Genomic DNA, 15,801 nt, shown 5'->3' with positions numbered 1-15,801 from the left:
CTGGCTGTAATCAGCAACCTAGAGGTGAAAGGTTTTGTTACCAATTTTGACATCTTGGTGCCAGAGGACCCCACTCCATTGGCATTTCAGGGGGCAGTAAATGAGGTTCATCTTGCAGCACTTTCTCAGAAGCATCTGCTCCGGAGGGAGGAGTTTAGGGTATGAGCGCCAAGTAGTTTTAGGCTGAAGCCTCCCATGGATCCAGAGGGCTCTTGCATAAGAGGACTCCCAGAGTTGCAGAAGGAGCAGTCATCTTGCCTGGAGCCTCTATGCGGCTCTCCTTGCCCCACTCCTTCACTAAGATATCTCCCACAGGAGCTATGCTTCCTTGGCTCCATAGCAGTCATTGATAGGACACTGGAGGCGTTAATACTGCTTTGTGTGTGAATTAGGGAGCCCAGCGGGGGATAGTGCTGTGGAGAGCCCCAGTGGAAAAGGTACCACCCTCTTCTTTCCCCCTGGGATAAAGGTGAGTTACCGTGATGCAGGGAATCGACCGGCCTCTTTCCTTGCTCCCAATTTTTTGTTTTGTTATTAGGAGCACTTCAGACAACACTTTGTGAAGCTCCCTCTTGTGTGGTGCAGAATGGAAGTCACCAGAAATTGTTACAGTAAAGTTGTCATTCCATTAGCACTCACATTGCCTTGTATATTTACTATTGGAAGACAAACATCTCCATGGCTTTCACTGTAATTGTAAGGACTGGTTCTCTGTGCAAAATAATCAGTCTCACAATATCCCACATTCAAGGTTTTGTTTTTTTCCTCATTGCAACCTTTTAAATCGCTTCCTGATCAGAACAGAGTTGCCTTTTGTGTTGTACAGAGACAGTCAGGTGGATGGAAATTTGGTACAGGCCTGCTGTAGTCAATCTCTTTATCTTCTTTTGGCTTCTGTACCGCCCTCACTACAAGCAGCCTCCCTCTATTTACTGTAATGGGACCCTTGTCTATGAACAAAACCACTATTTTTTTTTTTGCAGTGTAGGGAGTGGGGAACAGCATTAAAGAAGAACTCAGTTTGTTGTACCTGTCTAAACCCTTCCATTCCCTAGACATCCCCAAGAGATTCCTATGCAGAGGGCTCCTTCCTAAACTGATTATTTTGTGTGTGCATGTGATGAGCAATATAACATTAATCTTTCTTCCAAGAGCTAACCATCCTTTCTTTAAAGCATGCCCAAGCTTCTCTGGTACTGGGAGTGAGAGGAGAAGTTTGTGGTCCACTCTGACTGCAATTTACCAGCAATAGAACTGTTTCAGTTATAAGTGTTTGTTTTGTAACCTTGCTTACAGAAATGGAAAGAATTTCTGTTCAGCTTTTTGTCCTATTTGGAAGGGATCTGAGCATAAGATGTAGGTTCTGACTGTTTAGTTCAGAGGTCTTGAACTCTCCCTTTGACACTGTTTTTACTCTGCAGCCTTGAACGAGTCACTTAAGTCCCAGTTCTATCACTTTAACTTATGTGTTGCAAACAGTCCAACTGAGTAAGGGTCATACTCTCAAGCCCTTAATTTTTCTTAATCAGTTTCCATATCTGTGAAATGGGGGTACTAAAATAATAACAATTAGCTACCCTATGTGAGAATGCTGTGATGAAGATTAGTTAGCCTATGTATGGTGTTTTTTCAAAAATTGGCTAAACGTTATCATTTAATTCTTTTTTCTTGCATTTCTTATTCTTGTAAATGTTTACCATAATTTTAAAGGCAGGCATCTTTCCTGAAATACTAGATTGAGAGGTAGATGTTTGAGTTTATAGTTTGCCTAAGCAAGCAGCAGTACCTGTAGGCAAAAGGAACTTTTCTAAGGGTTTCAGGAAGGATGAGAGGCTTGCAGAAGCAACAACTACAACTGAAAAGGAGTACTTGTGGCACCTTAGAAACTAACAAATTTATTTGAGCATAAGCTTTCATGAGCTACAGCTCACTTCATCGGATGCATACCATTCGTGAGCTGTAGCTCACGAAAGCTTATGCTCAAATAAATTTGTTAGTCGCTGAGGTGCCACAAGTACTCCTTTTCTTTTTGCGAATACAGACTAACACAGCTGCTACTCTGAAACTACAACTGAGGCTCTGTAATTGTCAAAAGGGAAGAAGCTGTGTGAGTTTGCTTTTGTATTTCCCTTTATCAGCAGCATGGCCTGACAAGTGTGCCTGGGCCAAGTGTATGTGTAGTAACACATGAAGAGTGATGGTTATCATCTGTTTTCTTCAGTTTTATTTTTCATTATCAGATTTCATTGATGGATGAGGGAAAATATGCTGTATTCTGAAATAAACAAACAAAAACAAAAAAGGGGGCCAGATACTATTGCATATTAGTGAGATTCTTATATACCTCCAGGCGAAACTGTGGGCTCAACAATGGGCCTGCCTTCTAGCTGGCAAACAGCAGATCCCCAGTATGTGCTACCCTGATGACACAAAAAGGGATTATCCAAAGTACCTGCACTGCAGGGCCAGAGGACCTGTTAGCCTCCACTGACTTAAGGCAGATGTCTCTAGAACTGGTCAAAAATCAGGATTTCTATCCAGTGGGAAATTCTGATATTTCAACATTTGTTTTCATCTTCAATCAGGGACAACAAGTTGAAATGCCAAAATATTTCATGTAGCAGAAAGTTCTGCCACTTCCAGGGGTGAAAGTAAGTTAGAGGACTTGCTGGTACGCCGGAGTCCTGAGCAGGGGGTGTGGCCTCAACCGGAAGAGGCGTGGCGTTAACTGGAAGAGGCAGGGCCTTAAATCCTTGGGCCCTTTAAATCCTGATTTTAAGGGCCCGGGGCTCCAGCTGCGATAGCGGTGGCTGGGAGCCCAGGGCCCTTTAAATGACCCCCGAGCTACCAGCTGCAGAGGCAGCTGGGAGCCCCGGGGCTCGGGGGCGATTTAAAGGGCCCAGGGCTCCAGCTACCACTACCTCAGCAGAGCCCCGGGTCCTTTAAATCACTGAGGAGTCCTGGGGGCTCCCGGCTGCCACCGCTACCCTGGGGCTCTGGGCTCTGGCAGAGCTTTAAAGGGCTTGGGGCTCTGCTGTGGTAGCGGCTGCCAGAGCCCCGAGCCCTTTAAATCTCTGCCTGAACCCTGCTTCCTGAGCCCTGGGGTAGCGGCAGCCGGGCTCCGTTGGGGATTTAAAGGGCCCCAGGGCTCCAGCCGCCGCTAGTGCCCCAGCCCTTTAAATCCCCTCCGGAGCCCTACTGCCGCTACCCCAGGGCTTTAAATTGCTGTCTGGGAAAGCTGGTCCCGGTTCGGCGCACTGGCTCTTACCAGTTCCCGGACCGGCTTACTTTCACCTCTGGCCCCTTCCAGTTGAAATGAAATGTTTCAACATTCCTGAATTTTGGCTTAGTTTGACATGAATCTGTGTCTCACTGAGCTGCCATGGTGCCTCATGGGAGTTGTAGTTCAGGTGCCTCATGCCACAATTCTCCTCTACATCTCCCATGGTGCCCTGCAGCAATTCAACCAGAGGGGCGGACCTGTGTGGCAGCTCCGGCAAGCACAGATTAATGCTGAGCTGACCCCAAACAAAACACTTTAGTTAATTTGACAAACCCAAATGTTTTGATTTGCTGTCAAACCAAAATGAAATATTTTGTTTTGATTTTTTTCCATACTGAAAATCAAAATTTTGGGGCAAAATTGAAATGTTACTGTTCATAAACAATTTTGACAGAAAATTCCCGAGCATCTCCAATTATCTCCCTCTCAGACTGGAGGAAGCAGTGAAAAATTATTTGCTTCCTATCTCTTGGCAGGGTGCAGGATAAAGTCAGCCCTGTTGAGGGAAGGTGGCCTATGGTAACACTTGGTTGGGAGAAATTACTCCCACAAATAAAGTGGCCAATAGGCTATAACTGGGATGCTCTCCTCTTTGCTTTGGGCCTCCTGCATCCATTTAGGTTCAGCCACAAGGCAGGTGTCCTACAAACTGTGTAAAATGCGCAGAGAGGCCCTTCCACCTACTGGGCCCGATCCTCAGCTGGTGTGGAGCCTGGTTGATTTACACTAGCAGAGGTTCTGGACTCTTTGTACTAGTGATGTACATTTTGGCAGACTGTCATGGTAGTGTGATTCTGAAGACATGCTCCTTTGCTGCTTCATATGCTCCCAGTTTGTAATCTGTGCATAAGCACAAGTCAAATCAAAATTCAGGCCAAAATACTTTTATGTCCAGTAGATAGACTATTTCCTTCTTGTTGACAGCATAATAGGCTGGTTCCTCAACTAATGTGCCAACAGGTTTTTTAAAAGTACTGTATTTGAACAAAGTGTGTAAATTTTTTCATATTGAATCCATTTTTCCTCAACAAGTATTATGACATTTATACTAGATTTTAGTTAAGATTTTTCTAAGCGCTTTTGACTTTTCTTTGTTAAAACAGCACATTTTTCTTGTTTAACCAGGTACTTTTCTTTCTATGAAGTATTTTATTCTTACAGCTGCCCAAAGTAAGCTTCTCTTTTTTGGCAGGAGAAAGTTGTTGGCTTCCCATTAAATTAATTGCTTTCTTTTTAATATTTAATACAGAGTATAGATACATAACTCTAAAAATATCTTGCAACTTGTCCATAATACTGGACTTTCCTGGATTCCATTAAGAAGTTGTACTACATTTTGCAGGGTTTTTTTCCTTGGTGTTTAGCTACAAAAACTGCTGAATGGAAGAGAATGAATAAAATCTGTGTTTCTTCCCTATTCATCAATGCTGTTTTTACTCTTTGTGTAGACAGCTAATTTGCTGGTGGTTTGCCTGAGGGGAATTCAAGTAAAAAAGGGGGATCAAGTTACTAGAAAAAGGTGCTCCTGTCTCTAAAGAACAAAGTACAATGATTCAAGAAGAAAAAACTTTGAAAATTTGTCAAATGCCAGAGTGTAATTTATACCTGGCCAGGTTACACCATATACGAATATTTGTGTAGGCTATTTTTGCAATTGTTTCCTTTAGTAACTTGTAAATATGGATACTATCTGTGACTGGCAACCCCCTGCTGTTTGTGTCATGATCTGTATCCTTGCATGAAAAATGTAATGCACCTCTGTAAGATATGCCTGCAAACCCAACCATTCTGTGTTTGTGCATTGCTACTGCTCATTTTCAACCTTTTTTGTTCCTCATTATCTCTTCACTAAATATGTTAACAAGCCTGTTCCTTAATTAATTTGTCCCTCATTGCAAAGGATGCTCTAAATTCACCCTGACCCCAAACATCCATTGTTGTAAGTCTTTTGGGGATGGATCCAAAGCCCAAGGTAGTCCATGTAATTCTTCCTATTTATTTCAGCAGGTATTGAATCATGCACTTGCATCAGAAATAACTATTTGTGAAATTTAAGCAACAGGAAATGTTATTTACAATAAAGAAATCCCACAGCCACTTTAAGCTTTCTACACTACTGTTTTTCTTGTCTCCCTGTTCTCACTTCTAGTCCCACGTTTGGGTGTTGTCAAGTTGAGATATTGTCACAATGGGGGAATGTTACTTATTTAAAAAAAAAAAGTTGTTGTTGTGAAAGCCATCAGATTGACAGGCCTGTCACGTGAAACGTTCTGTTTACGCACAGAACAAGTACATCATGGATGATGGCTGTGCAAGCATCATGCCAGTGTGTGTAGAACTTCTTTTGGAGTGGGTGGGTGCTTCAGTCTTCATATCCATTCACTCGTTAGATTTTAGTGCCAGTTAGAGGGGGAACATCTGTGTACTAGAATTAGACCAGAAACCCATTTCTCAGAGGCCTCTGAAAAACTGTCATTTAGAAATGACTTTTGGTCACTACTTTCCTGGAACAAATTTGAATGGGTGTTCCACATATTCTAAATTCTCCAGCTCCAGTCAATCCAAGTACAGTAACAGTCAGGGTCTGATAGAGTAATTCCTTCTGTCCCACTCTAGACTTGCAGCATCTTCGGGCCTGCTCCTTCTCAGAGCTGAAAATCTCTGGCTCTCTTTGAAAGCCATATTGAAGATGTTATCCATCTTACAGGAAAATCTCAGTATTTAGCATGATTGGGCCCTTTTTAGTGCAGTTGTGAAAGCAGAAAATTGATGGCTAACATACAATACATATCTTACATATTTCAGTAAGATGCATCTGAGTGAATAGTGTAAATATGAAAGGTGCTTGTAATTAACCCTTCCTATGTAAGTTTGAGGAAAGCTGTTTTGATGCTATTTAAAATCTCTCTGGAACATCATACTAGTTTAAATTATATATTAATAAGCAAGTCTTCCCAGTGCAATCAGATACAAAACCATCATTTTGACATCTACTAAACTTCCCAGAATGCCTTTTACTGTGAACTTGTCTTGATTATATGGACATCAGTTTTGACTGTGGAAAAAGATTCCAGTGCACCTAAGATCAGAAATGGTTACCAAAAAGCTTATGCTCTAGTTTGGGATGTAAGAGGAAAAGACCAACACAGCTGCGAATAAATGGTTAAAAGTTAAATATTCTGCTTAGAGAATTTGAAGTGTCTCATAATAAAAATAGTCAGAAGTAAAGGAGAACACATACCTGAATGCTCTTTTTTAATTTTTACTTTGTATTGAGTTTAAAAAGACAACATTATCTACAGGACTATGAATGAAGAGAAGCTGTGTGTTTGTTTCGCTAGAACTGAGAACAATGTCATTCTGATACAAAATCCAATACAGTCTCCTTATTTTAAAGGACATTGGCATAGTCCCATGTTAATGGTGTCTTGCAATTCAGGGTGCACTTAAAAGTTGCTGAGAGTGTTTTCCAGTGCTTTTGGGTACATTTCCTTCACATTTCTTCAGTGAACTCCTTAAAGTGGTGGATTTAGATTTTTATCTAAAAGTGGATTGTAAAAGCTGGACCCTGGAATGTAGACTCCATCCTGCAGTTTCGTTATGCAAGTTCCAGTGCTGTCTAATTTTTCAGACTTGTAGCAAAGCTGTTTTTTCCCCCGGCAATTTTAATCTAATTTAACCAGTATAATCCCCCTGAATAACACCTCTTTAAAATGTTCAAAATGTTCAGCTCTTGAGCAAGGATTGGAATATAGCCTTTTAAGAAGAATAAGTGTTCTTGTAATGGAAAAAATTAATATTTTTATAGGAAATTTGATCATACAACTGTTATTTAGAGTGAAATAGCATCTTATTGAATAAGATTGTGTATTGTGAAAATATTTTCAGGGAGCAATGTATTTCTCAGTTTGTCTTAGGAGCTATAGTTAACGTTTAAGACAATTAATGAGGTGTCCGTAGCCTAAAAATACGTTGGAAAAGGAGTTAATTTTCTAGCCAAGTGTATTTAGAAAAAATTGTATAGAAGGAGCCATATTTTTCTGGCCTTGTTCGTGCAAATAATCCACTAAGGTGAGTAATGCAAGCAGAATTTGGCCCGCAATGTGTATGTACATGAATTTGTATGAAGTATAAATTATGGCCAAAATTTCCCAACGTAGGTACTTGAAATTAAGCTCCTAATCTCTGAATTGGACCCGTTGTGCAAAGATTTATTCACGTGCTTAACTTTATGCCTGGGAGTAGTTCCACTGAACTCAACAGGACTACTCTGATGTAGGTGAGGTTTTTTGTAGGAGTGGGTGGGTGAGATTCTGTGGCCTGCGCTGTGCAGGAGGTCGGACTAGATGATCAGAATGGTCCCTTCTGACCTTAGTATCTATGAATCTATGTATAAAGTCATTCATGTGCAAATGTTTGTGGGATCGGGATCTTAGACACCTAAAGAGAAGTTCTCCTGATTTTTTCCAAGGTGCTGAGTATCTGCAGCTCCTAGTGAAATGATGGGAGCAAGGGGTATTCAGTACGTTTGCAGATTCAGGTCATTTTTATTTTAGAGTCTAAATATGGATTTAGGAGCTTAATTTTGGGCTTCTATGTTTGAAAATTTGTCCTAGGCCTAATATATTTAATGAAAAGTTATACTTCCTACCTATTGCAGTTGGATCTTTTTTTGGCTCATTGTAAAACTTGGAAAAATTGTTTAAACTTGTCATATGATTTTTATGACTGCAGTGTATCATTATTATGAATGAATGCAAGCTCACATATAAAGTACCTATTTTGCCAACAAATGACCACCCATAAACATCAGGAGTAATTGCATGCTATGGGATTGTTACAAACTTTGTTGCCTTTTTGCTGCTTCTGTCTACAAATTTTGGGGTGTGGAGGAAGGGGAAAGAAGGGAAGTTGTAGGAGGAGAATGTGTCTGGGGGCATGGGGGGGAGGTTGACCTGAATGGGAGGAACCCCTGCTGACATGGCCAGTCTGACCCATTGAATGGTCTGAATACAATAAATGCTGCTTTATCCTTTCTTGAAAGGAACAAGATAGCACAGCCTAAATGCCTGGGTGTGCTTAAATAGGGAACTCTGGGATGTTTGAGTCGAGTGTGTTTGAAATCTGAGCTCTCTGACAGCCTGGGAGCTGCCACAGGTCACCTGCCTTACTCCATGGGGATAGGCCCAGGTCTCACAAGAAATTGTCCATGGACGAATTGTAGTACAAATTCCTTTCTTTGTTGATTGGCCTCTTTCACTAGACCATGGCCTATAAAATTTTGTAAAAACAATTCTTAAATATTATTTGAAAGGGCAAATGGCCATGCTGAAAGGTTTGACAGTTTGACATATAGTGGATGGTTTTGATAGCTTGGAAACTGAAATGTGGAGCCAAGACTCTCCTTATGCTTGTTATAGGCTCGGTGTTTTTTAAATAGTGTCTAGATGCTGTGCAGAGTTCCTTTGCTCCTAGCAATTTGACAGGCAATGAGTCTGCTTCAGTGATCTTAAATCCTTTTAGACTAATTTGTGAGAGAGCAGAAAAACAGCTAGCACCTTTTGGATTCAATGCTCAAAAATAGAGAATCAGGTATTGCCAATTAAACTGCCATTTCAAACAATCATATCAAGACAGATTACTTTAAATTCCTCTGATAATGTCATGCAGTGCCTAAAGAGAAAGCAACTGGGAGTTTCTCTGCAGACAAAGGATTTGAGTGGACCGAACTCATCAGTGATTGAGGCAGAGGTAGTGTGAACCAGATTTCTGCATTAAAATGTTGCATATGTGCAACACGAATGCAAGCAGTGTGCATACTCTTCCCCTGAATAGCCAAAGGCCATTTTTAAGAGCTTCTGGCCCCTCAGTCACTGGGCTACAAGTTAATTGCCACACGGGCTTCGTGACACATGGGCAGATAATATGACATTTTCAGTTTCTGTCACTAGCAAACGCCACAACGTTGCTTGCACTAGTTGCTAAGAAGCTGTCAGAAACCATTAGCGGTTGGCTAAAGTTGCCCTATGGCATTTCCTCATGGCATCAGCAAAACGAGCATAAATCACCCAGTGGAGCCTACTGCTATACTAATGAGGCTGTAAGCTTGTTTATGGACTAGCATCATTTTTATGATTATTTCCACCTTTTCAGTTTGCCTTCATTTGGCAGTAGGAGAAGTCAACTTCAGGAATGAAGTCACTGCTGACATTTTACAAACGTGGTTCGTAGCTGCTTCCATGTGGTTGGTCAGTGGTTCTTCAAGTTTGGTTAGTGATGTGATTTTTAAAAAAAAAAAAAAAAAAAGGAAAGAAATTCTCTAGAGATCTCATAGAGGTGGCTGTATCAAATTGCACAGTGAATGGAAATGTTAAAAAGCACAATTGACCATTTAGACTTTCCTTTGAGATTTAGTCTTTATGGGATCAATTTTCAATTTAAAAAAGTGGAAGAGGTTAAACAATTTATTTAAAATGTATGAAAGTATTTGCTTTTAGAATAGTTTGTTGCTTTATTATCCACTTTCCCCCTTTCACCTTCCCTAACTTGTGTCGGACAGGACTAGGGTTTATTGTTTTAGGCTTTTCTGAACATGCACCAGTATTTATACTGGATTGAAAGCATTTGCTTCCAATGAAAATCTTGTCTTAGATTACAACCCAGCAGTGTAATTTCCCTCCCAGATGGGAGTAAAGTAGCTGTATTTGCCTAAAAACAGTAGGAAGAACAAACTGTGCATTAAGCCAAGGCTGTTTTTGGCTTGAGCTAATGATGTAACAGAAACCTTTTATTTGGGATAGGTCACTGCCAGGGATTGAAGGAGGTGATCTGGCTCTCGCTTGAAAGGTTTCTCCATTGTATCTACATAAGTCTTCACTTAAAAAATTCTGTTCCTAATGCTTCTGCTTTCATACAGCAGAAATAAACAGGAAAGGTTCTGGGGAGTGTTATACATGGAATGCAGAAAGCTTTTCCTCTCCTAATGGAGTATATAATTCAGGTGCCCTGAAGGCATGCTTTCAGGAATTCTTTTGCCTGAGGTAATGGGAAGCTCAGGCTGCTTTAAGGCCTTGATTATCTATTGATGCACAAAGCTGGAAAAAAGTCATCTCTGTTGGATTATAGTACATATTTCCATAAATTATCAATGAATTCTCTTCTAGTCAGGCACTAGGCATTGCCTACTAAATTAATCTGAAGGGGGTTAGAAATGGATAGAAAGTATATATTAAAAATAGCGGTAAAACAATCATAGGGAGGTGGTGAAAGACAGTGTCATTAGGTTAGAAGCTTTTCATTTTTAATCAATGAACATGTAATATTTTTCTTTTCCTTGCTCTTGTTTTTACAGATAGAAAGTGGATTAGCCCATGGAAATTTTAAATGCTGTTGAGTTGTTTCCTTTGCTCATGTTTCTTTTATGAATTATTATTTTATACGGTGAATTGCTTCTCTGTATAAAAGCCTTTTTTTTCTTTGTCTTTCTTTTTTATTTTTAACCTACTGAGCTTTCAAAGAATTTATCAGCCAAAGATATCTGGACTCTTCATGAGGACCTTGTTTTATAAATACGAATATTCAAGTCTAGTCTTGCATTAAGTACACACAATCAGTAATAAGGACAGCTACAAATTCACTACAGTCAGTAGTAAAATATGTAAAATACTAAAAATATAAAACTTATAGTCACTTTTTTAGTTAAACTCTACATAATGTATCACAATTTTGACAGTCCAAAGCCCATCTTTTTTTTTTTTTTATTCCTAACAGAACAGAGTTAAACTCTTGATTCAGCTCAGTTCGGTTGATTTTCTTGGTCATTCTTGCCTCGGGGTGTAAAGAATACTTGCCTAATTGCATGACAACTCTGCACTTATTATAAAAGTACTATCCTTGGAAGCCATGGTACACTATTCAATCCACATGTGGGGGATGAACAGAATAAATCACTGTATGGATTTGTTTATGAACTATTTTGGAGGGTTTAAACAAAAATGGTGCACTGATTGACCATGCACTCTAAACCATTGTTTTTCTCTGCACAGTAGGCCACTATTTCACCACAGACAAAAGCCACTGCTATCCAGTTGTATACTTCCGTAGATGAGCTGCTAATTTGGCGAGTTTAAGGCCCTCTCTATGTTAAGGAAATTTGCACTGGATCAATATAGAGGTGGTGCACCAGCACAAGACAGGGCTTACATACTGCATTGGTATAAGTGTTGTTAACCCAGCATGAATTTCTTTGGGCTGGGATTTTTAACAACATGTCAGAAGATTAGGTGCCTACGTCCCGGTGAAAGTGAATGTGAGTCGGGCAACTAGCTGCTTTGAAAATTCCAGTCTTAATATAGATAGAGCCTCCAATCTTACTGTTGTCACTTTGAACTTGGGTAGAGGACCAAATGATGCAAGAGATTTGCCAGCAAGCTGACTCCGAATTTGAACTTTGCATCTCAGAGTGGAACATTGCATCTGGGCTACTGCTTGTTAAGGTGAACATAACATCATCAATACATTGCAAGCCACAATTTGAGTCAAACACAATTTGTCTGATCTGTAAACTCCCCCTCCTCCACCTCGGCAAGCGGGGTGCTTGTCACTTTTTTTGTTGCTGTGCTGAATCAAATGTGAGAAATGGCTATCTCATTCTTATAGTTGTTCAGAATAAACCAGAATTTGGCTGAGAGAGTTTTTCTCTCCCCTCCTCAGGAATTACAGCGTTGAAGAATTTTATATCCCATTTAAATATTCATATACCCCAAAGTCAGGCTTTGACTGAAGTATCTAAAGATAGCATAAGTCAAAATTTGATTCACTATATTTACAGGTGACGGCTTGGACAACAGTGTAGCTTCCCCCAGCACAGGTGATGATGATGATCCAGATAAGGACAAAAAGCGACATAAAAAGCGTGGCATCTTTCCCAAAGTAGCCACAAATATCATGAGGGCATGGCTGTTCCAGCATCTAACAGTAAGTGAACTCTAGATCACATTTGTGAAATGAACATGGAAAATGTCATGGTCGTGGTGGTAGTAGACAAAAATATTTAATAACATGTTATTGACAGGCAGTTCAGGGTGCTTTTCCAATTGTGTCTTTACATCATTTCTAGATGCCACGAGAGAGAGTATTTATAGTATATCTTTGTTTTTGTTGCTTTTAGCTCTTTGGTTTGAGTGCAGTTGTTAGCAGGAGGTCATCGGAAAGTGTGATAGACCTTACAGTAATAACATTAGACCAATCCTGCCCTTGTTCACATGACTGCAACTCCTGTTGACTTCAGGGTGAATTGCTGCTTTGTAGAGGAGAGCAGAGTTTGGCCCATTGTTCTGTGTTCTGGAGAACCTCCGAGAATCAATAGAGTGGGGGGAAAAACCAAAGCTTTTATTCAGATATGTGTCAGAGATCACAGAATTCCTATCAGAGAGAGATCGGAGTGTATCTGCTTAGTGGAATAGCATCATTTTTAATTTGTTTGAGACTTTCTCAGTCCCAGAGTATAAGTTAACACTGTATTTAATATCACAAAGGGGGGAAAAAGATGTACAGTTATTTGTTGCCACAGCAACTATATTTATTTCTGTGATTAGAAATAAAAACTCTAGGCAGGTGCATTGGGTTGAGCTTTAGGCTGCCCTTTCATTAATGAGGTATAGTATCTGTCAAACCTTCAGTTGTTACCCAGCAGTCAGACATTTCTAGTGCCATCCTTTTTGGGGGTCAAATTATGGCTTCCATATGGTGAAGCATCACCATGTGTTCATTCACGTGGGATTTAGTCCCACAGACTGAAATCCTCCAATGGACCCTTTGAGTAATGGAAGAATGAGGCCTAAGCCAGGTATATGATATTAGAGTACATCCCCACTTCTGATCTCCCACTGCATAAATGATCCACTCTCTTCCCTGCCTGTCATTGGGTTAGGGGTAAAATAAGAAGCCAATCAACTCAGTCAGCCACAATGAGTTTCTGCCAAATTAGTAAATTTCAATTAATGTTTCCTCTTGTCATCCCTACTTCCTTCCCTGTGCCAAATAACTAGATACTGGATGTCTGACAAAACTGTATCAGGCAGGGAATTCTTCCCTCCCTACACCATCCTGGATTGCTATAAATGAACCTTCATGGCTGATCACACTTGCCCAAGCCCAAGCCCAGAGAGGTCCTAGACACCTCCCTGTTGATTTCCCTTACTGGCACAGTCCACACCAACTGGTATAGTGGCACCATGCTATCCCTTTCTCAAGAGCATCTTAGACCACTCCAAGCTGGTGTTTCAGAAGGTTGAAGTTACATTACAAATGAAAAGGGAATGCTTAACCCCCATTACAAGGCTGTCTTCTTACCAGATATACAATGAGAATCTGGCAGGCTCTGATGCCACTCAGTGACATACAAGATTGCAGGCAACTGACATCGAAGTATTCTGCAAATAGCCAATGGATACACTCAATCTTGGCCCTTAAGTCTAGTGACATTCTGATCCTCATACCAGCCTGGCATCTCTGCGCCAGCTGGCTGATGCAGTGGTTGCCAATTTCTTTCCTACGCTCCAAAATTGGAGAGACACTGTGGCAACTCTGCAGTTACAATGAAAACAATTACAACGCACAACCAAGTGCAATAATCAAACTCAGACCAGCCCCTACACTTCCTGCTTGAACTGTCTTTTATATCTGAGGTGCTCTAAGAAATATTCATTATTTATATTATCAATATTTATTTCCAGAAGCACAATGTGCTAAGTGCTTTACAAACTTGGGCAATGGGTGTGAATGGTGCATTGCAGATATAAGACAATTGCTTTGCTGCAAGGTGCTTACTATAACAACTAGACTGCCACTAGTTGGTGGCAAGTACATCCTGGGGCAATGCCAATGAAGAAACCTCCTCATTCTGTAGAGTGAAGGCAGTAATCTTCAGGACCAGTGCAATAAAGGTAATGCTCTTTCTCCAGCATGGCAATGAACTGAAATCTAATTAAAAATCCACCATCCCTGCGGAGGAGCAGCCAAACCAAAGTTAGCTGTGTTGTAATTAAACAAAGGCTTAATGAAGATCCTCCTTATCCATACATTTGTGCAGCATGATGCTGGCTTGAGGCTTGCCTGATCAGTCTTGTAAAACTGTAAAGGATCACTCTCCCTACTTCCAGCTACTGCAGGTGGTTCATTGTTATAACCAAGTCAAATCGGCTCCAGGTGGATCATGGACCGTTCTCCAATACAAAAAAAACTTGAAAAGGTTGCCCAGAGAAGCAGACATGTTAGGCTCTCATAAAAATGTTATGGTTAACAGCAGACTAAGAATACAAAGTTACCATAACATGGTCATACATGGTGAGGAGGTGTCTTTCTACTCTGGAAGGCTACATACAACTTTGGCCTATCCCTCCACCAGTGAAAACACTAGAAAACATCTGCATTGAAATGGGTGACCGATCATGTGTGTGCAGAAAGAATTCAGTGAAGTATGTTGATATTCTGGAAAGAGATGACTTTAACTGGATTAGGGTTGGTAGAGAGCTGCACGATACACTGCTTCTGACATGCCACATTAGAGACAACAGAAAAAAACGAGAATACAGTCCAGTAGCAACTGCAGGTATTTGGGGCAACAAATCTTTCTATCAGTTCAAACACTGTTAGATGCCAAGGTCCTGTAAGAACACCCATTGTGGAAGGCTCACGCACTCGCTTCCTGGAAATGAAACAGACAATGTCATTGTTTATGATTTATATACCTGTAAGTTAGGTATTCAATGGTAGATACCTTACGATAATGATGCCACAAGTTGCATCATTCTGTGGGATTGCCTTGACTTGGGTTAGTAATATGCATGAAGGACCTGATTACTACTGAATTTCCAGGCACAAGTCAGAACTGGGAAAAATTTGGAAGTGGTAACAGCCCAGTCCAGCTTATAAAAATTCTGGATATCTAATGACTGCTTGGTGCATCAATCCTCTATAAATGTGTACACCAGAACCATTGCCTCCCCAGCGCATTGGACTCTCCTTACAGATTAGAGTACAATACTCATTCAATCTTCTCCTTAAAAAAAAAAAAAATCTCAGGAAAAGATCTCAAACCTGCAGGTCTCTTCATTTCCTTGAAAAGACAGATGAAATGGTGGCCAATTAACACAAACAGCCACCAGGAAGAATCAAAAAGCATGAGTCAGAGTGGTGACGCAGGGTTCAGGTGCTCCAGAAGAGAAAGCAGTTTACTGTTGGCTAACTTTACATGCCTCAGGTGTATATTGCACTAATCTTTGAGCTGCTGTACGTCATCAGCTGATGGACAAATGAATCGAGTTCATTACTAAGGAATGCGAGAGAGGAAGGGAGGCCCTTCTGTCCTTTTTCATTTAAGGGTACCTGTCTTGCCAGGTAGGCCTGAAATATCAGGAGACACTGACAGTCTCCTGATTCCTGGTTACCAACCCCGAACCTTTGAACATGCTGCAACTCAAGACTCACCAATTATAGTCCATCTGAGAAAGGAACTA

General features: G+C 40.7%; 1 protein-coding gene across 4 annotated transcripts in view; it reads left to right on the top strand.

Annotated features, from left to right (window-relative positions):
• The window catches only part of MEIS1 (Meis homeobox 1), a 128,050-nt gene that overhangs the window by 58,026 nt on the left and 54,223 nt on the right, over positions 1 to 15,801 (top strand). For all 4 annotated transcript variants that reach the window (XR_005291709.2, XM_038393759.2, XM_043512008.1 and 1 more), the window contains exon 8: positions 12,114 to 12,259. Coding sequence is in view for 3 of the 4 variants with exons in the window: in XM_038393759.2 (XP_038249687.1) it covers positions 12,114 to 12,259 (146 nt within the window). In the remaining variant the exon portion in view is untranslated. The remainder of the gene's footprint in view (positions 1 to 12,113; positions 12,260 to 15,801) is intronic.

Source organism: Dermochelys coriacea, chromosome 3, assembly GCF_009764565.3.
Source record: "Dermochelys coriacea isolate rDerCor1 chromosome 3, rDerCor1.pri.v4, whole genome shotgun sequence".
In the NCBI taxonomy this organism is placed as follows: domain Eukaryota; kingdom Metazoa; phylum Chordata; order Testudines; family Dermochelyidae; genus Dermochelys; species Dermochelys coriacea.
Note: the sequence above shows the minus strand (reverse complement) of the source record. Positions and strands in the feature narration are given on the sequence as shown.